Source organism: Dreissena polymorpha, chromosome 2, assembly GCF_020536995.1.
Source record: "Dreissena polymorpha isolate Duluth1 chromosome 2, UMN_Dpol_1.0, whole genome shotgun sequence".
Classification (NCBI taxonomy): domain Eukaryota; kingdom Metazoa; phylum Mollusca; class Bivalvia; order Myida; family Dreissenidae; genus Dreissena; species Dreissena polymorpha.
In genome coordinates, this window is record NC_068356.1 from 143,020,624 (window position 1) to 143,026,272 (window position 5,649).

Genomic DNA, 5,649 nt, shown 5'->3' on the forward strand with positions numbered 1-5,649 from the left:
AAGGGCGACTGGCGCACAAGGGCGACGGTCTATTTCTTTTGACCTGTTAATTCTTTTCAGCTCAATTCAACAGTGAAAAAAGCACATAATATCACTTTAAGATAATGTATAAAACTAAATGTTAGCTAATATGATTTAGGAAATGTCCGGGTTAATACTTCTTTAATTGAATAATAAATAACATATATGTTATTTCTTACATGGTTATATATTATATGCAGCACTGACGTTTCCTATATTTTTAGATCAAAATCTATCGCTATACTTGTTATAAGGGAGATAAATCTTTAGTGCTGCGGATTGCAAATTGTTGTTAAGATCTGTGGAGTTCTCCCCCTTTGCAAATAAGAAGTAGCTTATATTGTCAGGGTGATACCTAAGACATTTTTACAGGAGTCTTTTGGTCAATATTTATTATTCAGGGTATTGATATGGACATAGTGAATATTAACTGCTTCTTGTCTTAAAAGAAATATATTTTATCATTGTCAATAATGTAATGTTTATTATATGAACATATATTTTAACTTTATTACAGAAGGTAATTGCCAACCAGTCCACTTAGGATCTAATTCTAGCTGGTATTTGCTCAATTAAAATATGTTTCAATATGCGCATTAGTGCCTCGATCTACAATATTCAGCATTTTAGGAATGTGTCTTATTTTATGGCAATTGTTTTAATCAAAGGTTGGCAATGGCAATCTATTTTTTATGATGTACCATATAAATCAACACATATGATGAGAATTTTTATTTTTCCATTTGTTACATATTTTTAAAATGTCTATTACAAATATGTAAAGATTGGCCACGCATGTTTGTCATGTTGTATTGTATCTATATATATATTGTACATGTCATGGATTAGACAATAAACTTGTAAAACCTGTGCCATATTCTTTTATTTAAATAAAACATTTTATATATACATATATCTAGTTTTTACATGATTGTTCCGTAACTACTTTTAAAGTGCTGATTCATGAGTATGCGGCATTGAAGTATTTACATATATGTCAGAATGAAATTAACATTTCTATGTTTTGTAGAATCTCAGCCGGGTTTTAGCTGTACCATTTTTAGCATAAGTACAGAACAAAGCTACACCTCGCTTAATGCTATAATAATTTATAGAATAAGCTCAAAACGGATGATATTTGAACAAAAGTTTTAATTTTGCTTATCGAAATATATTGAAGTTTTTGCTTTGCAACGTTTAAATACTTAGTTCAAAAAATTGCTTTGAACAATCAGGTCATGAAATATTCACAGCTTCAATATGTTACTGACATTGAAAAATGTACCATGTTTCATAACACTTATTAAATATGATTAATAACACCCTAAAGTGAAATAACGTTCAAAGTGGAGTCTAAACAGTCAATGTCCGTTTGACAACCGTTTGAGTAGGACGTTAATTGATGGCCGTTTTGTTTTGCCTTGGTTCAATAACCTTGGAAAGTGGAATAAACAGTATGATGGCATCCAGAATCTGTTACAAGTATAATTTATTAGTCGGTCGCAGATTTGTTTGACAAGTGGCTAATGTGTCAAAAAGAACAAAACAACACATGCTACCAAACTGAAACAATCATTGTAAAAAAAGATATATAATGGACGCTGAAATTCTTGATTTCATAATCAGTGGAGGAATCACACTGAACGAGTAAGTCTATTGTAGGATTTACTTTTTTTCTCATGTAGCTAACATTATGTATCTATTATTGCTTAAGAAAGTAAAACACATATTTTAACGCTATTCGTGCAATGGATAATTTATTTATGTTTTATAATACAAATATTTATTTTTCACTCCGAGATACAATTTACAAACAAACGTTTAACTAACAGGCATAGTGAAAATTTTGTTCATTTTGGGATCGTTCAGATTAACGTTAAAACATACATAGTAGCATTTTGTTTTACAGGGGCATTTTCCCGTTTTGGTAAATTGACAAAAAATTGTTTCAGATTCGCAAATTTTCGTTGTAGTTATGATATTTGTGAGGAAACAGAAATACTGAATATTTACCATGCCTTAAAATATCCATTATAGGCATCTTTTGACGATTTAAAAACCTGAAAACTATAAAGCGTTGCAACGCGAAACGATTAAATAATTTGGAGAAGACTATGGCTGTTGTTATATTTTGTGATACTAGGAGGATTGCTTTTATAAAGTATACAAAACATAATTCATTATCTAAGCTCGGATGGCGGAGTGGTGTAAGCGATAGACTTTTATTCCAGGGATCCAGGGGTTAGTGGTTCGAGCCCAGATGAGGGTTACTTTTTTTCTTTGTACTCTTGATTTTTACTGGAGCTTTTTAGATTCAATGTTTAAATTTATCAATATTAAGCATTTAATGACAAACTCAAATTCATACTAAAATCTGTGAAAAGGCCCCTTTAAAGGGAACTTACCGACCAAGCAGTACTGTGGGTTTTATACTCAACTTTGCAAACTGTAAGCATGGATACGCCAACGTAACAATGTCATATGATATATGAAAGTGGTAACCCAAGATGGTCTTACCTCACCTAATATGAACGTCGATTTTATCGACTCCGTAAACTTATATTCGTTAATTTAATTTTTACTGATTAAAAGGGGACGCTGCACCGAAATACAATACTGTTTGCAATATTTACAACTCCACAAAAGTTGAGTCCCGTTGCCGTATTATTTTTACATATAATTTATTTTTATAAATAAATAAATGCATACGTGGCATAAATACAATACAAAATTGTATTGTGATTAAATTAAATTGTTGTGGGGTAGTTACTTAATTTAGAACAACGTTACTGATTCTTTTTTTATTTATGGTTAATTCACACCATTGGTGATTGACTTGGTTTTTATAAGAAAAGATAAAAGCTGAGTTACGAAAACACACAAACATGACTCATCATTGAACAAAACTAAATAATTACATAAAATAAACGTGTATTAGCACTTAATAAGTATGCAATAAGCTTATATATAATTAAAAAGGAACTAACAATCTAGTCCCTTCCTGAACATAACACCTCGCGTGTAATTACAATATAACAAGAGCAGTATAATGCAAAATGTGTAATGCAGCGAAAAAATAGCTGCCATTCAAAATGACTTACCAATGTTAAGCTTAGTTAATAACAGATAAGCATGTAGCTTTTTATATGAATAATTGCAACAAATAACAAGTCTTTCAAAAATATATGCTAACTTTATGATTGTGTCATGTTTAATATACAATTTGTTTCAGATCATTATGAATTCTCTGTTAGCACTGCTTGTGGCCACCGTTGCCGTAATAGGTAAGAGTGTATTTATATTTAAGTTCGTACACTAGTTAATAATTCATTTTTGATAATTAAATATTCTGGAAGTATCTCAGCCTTGTGAACAATGAATCTTAACTTCCGAAGTGTATTCATATAGTCATTGTCATAAAACACTCTAATACAGTATGTAAATAATACAACTCCAGAAATGTCATAAGGAAAAGAAAAGAATGTTCACGTTTGGTTGACTTTATATAAGATGAGTAACCAATTTCTTAGACATTTGAAGTCAACAGACAAAGGAACGCGATAGCCAGTCTAGCCGAATATTGCCACTTCCGATTTACCGTACTTGTTTAGCTAAAATAACTATTTTTGTGACTCTTAATTTTCGTACATATGGGTTTTCATCAATGATTAATGGCTCTACATTTTTTGTTTGGAATCGCCACCGGCCATGTTGGTTTAAAGTACTGGATTTTTTTTAATAATATATAAATAGGTTTTTCTTTGAGAGAATCAAGAATGTGATTCAGTTCATAAACAATATAACTTTGAGGAAACAAGGAGGACAATATTTAAATATGAAAATGTGATTGGGTTGAACAAATTGCAAAACCTTTTCTATCGTAAGAAAGCGTAAAATAAGCAAATATGAAAGTCAATTTCAATCGCCAGGCGCAGACGCGTGTCACTGCACAAAGGAATGGGACCCTGTATGTGGCCGTGATGGTAATACGTATGGAAACATGTGCGAATTGAGATGCGCGTAAGCACACATGAATTACTTATCGTTTTGTATTTTTATTTGTTTGCTGTTTTTATTTAGATTTTTGCTGAGAAAGAAAGTTATTGATAATATACATACATTTAAAATTAGTTAATACACGACGCTTTATCATAAACCATTACATTGTTTTTAAATATGCTATTTGACATCCGAACATTAGTATATTCAAACATAATTTCAAAAACAGTTAAGCCAGAAACAAGATATAGATATTATTCTTGTATATTATGTGTAATCGCGAATGCTGAAGTTAACATGCGCATATTTGTCTTTGTTTTTTAGCGGCGTTCGTCGTCAATCCCGCGGGGAATGCCCGTGCGTATGCGGCGCAAATTTCGACCCTGTATGTGCCGAAGATGCCGTCACGTATGGCAACGAGTGCATTATGAAATGCATGTATGTTACATCAGCGGCAATTGATACTTCTTTACTCTAAATATTTTCTTTCAAGCCTAAAGATTGTTTTTATCTAATTGAAAGCAAGTTTTAAAAAATGCATATGCGCATTGTTATTTTGAACATGTTTACACATACTAAAACTCGTTTTGAATCGCTCTTCAAATTTGTATTTGCTGATGACATTAACTGACAAATTCCATATTCTAATAAAATTATGGGAAAAATCGACAAAAAACATATTTCATAAAAAAAATGCATTTCGCATGTCACGTGACCGGGACGGGATTTAACCTTTTATTCCCGTTTTGATGGAAAATATTTGCTTTTAGCGGTACTAGCCTATCCCCACTCTTATATTGTAACTTTTATATGATTAAGATCAGAATCCTATACTCTTTTTTCAATCTTCAACCAGGGGGGTTAGCCTAAAATCGCGGGGAGAATGCCCAAAGACAGATTGTCCGTGTCCCAAAATTATGGCGCCTGTATGCGGTAAAGACGGCTTGACGTACGACAACGCATGTCTTATGAGATGCAAGTAAGTACCTTCAGTTTTGTTAAATCTTTCCTTAAATTGAGCTCTGTATTGTTCTCGTAGAAATATATACACTGAGTATTATTTGCGCTATGTTTTCACGATGAATTCTACAATGTTGCATGTTGATCTATATCGTTTAGTAGCTATATGATTGAGAGATTTTGAGGACACATGTTCCATTACAGCGCAATACTCGTATTTGCGATATTAAACCGTCTTAGTTTGAAAAAGCGTGCTGCAACATTTTTTGATAACCATATTTTTATGGTTTTATCCGATTAATAAATCTTTCCCGAACGCCCAAATTCCAACTTGAAGTATAGATTCACTTATATTTGTAAATATTAATTGCTAACATATGAGTCAGAGTTATAACCGAAAGTTTTATCACGTTCCAGAAATCAGCTAATCATCGTAGCTTTTGATTCAAATGGACTTAATTTACAGGGAAACATTATTAAAACGGTATTCAATCTAGAAGTTATTGACAAATACATGTAGTTTCAACCACAGCCACTTTTTTCTTGTGTGCATTTTTGGTGCGGGATGCGGCGCTATATGATATGCCCGGAAAATGTTCTGACGGTTTAATAAGGGGGGTGGGGTTTTAAAAAAGACCCCCCCGCTAATTTTGCCGGGCTAATTTTGTT

The 5,649-nt window shown here is 32.1% G+C and overlaps 1 protein-coding gene across 1 annotated transcript; it reads left to right on the forward strand.

Annotated features, from left to right (window-relative positions):
• Window positions 1–3,259: 3,259 nt before the first annotated feature.
• LOC127870141 (serine protease inhibitor dipetalogastin-like) lies at window positions 3,260–5,003 on the forward strand. Its single transcript, XM_052412798.1, has 4 exons — window positions 3,260–3,305; window positions 3,951–4,041; window positions 4,345–4,458; window positions 4,877–5,003. The coding sequence occupies exons 1-4, from the start codon at window positions 3,260–3,262 to the stop codon at window positions 5,001–5,003; spliced, it is 378 nt and encodes a 125-aa protein (XP_052268758.1).
• The last annotated feature ends 646 nt before the right edge of the window (window positions 5,004–5,649 follow it).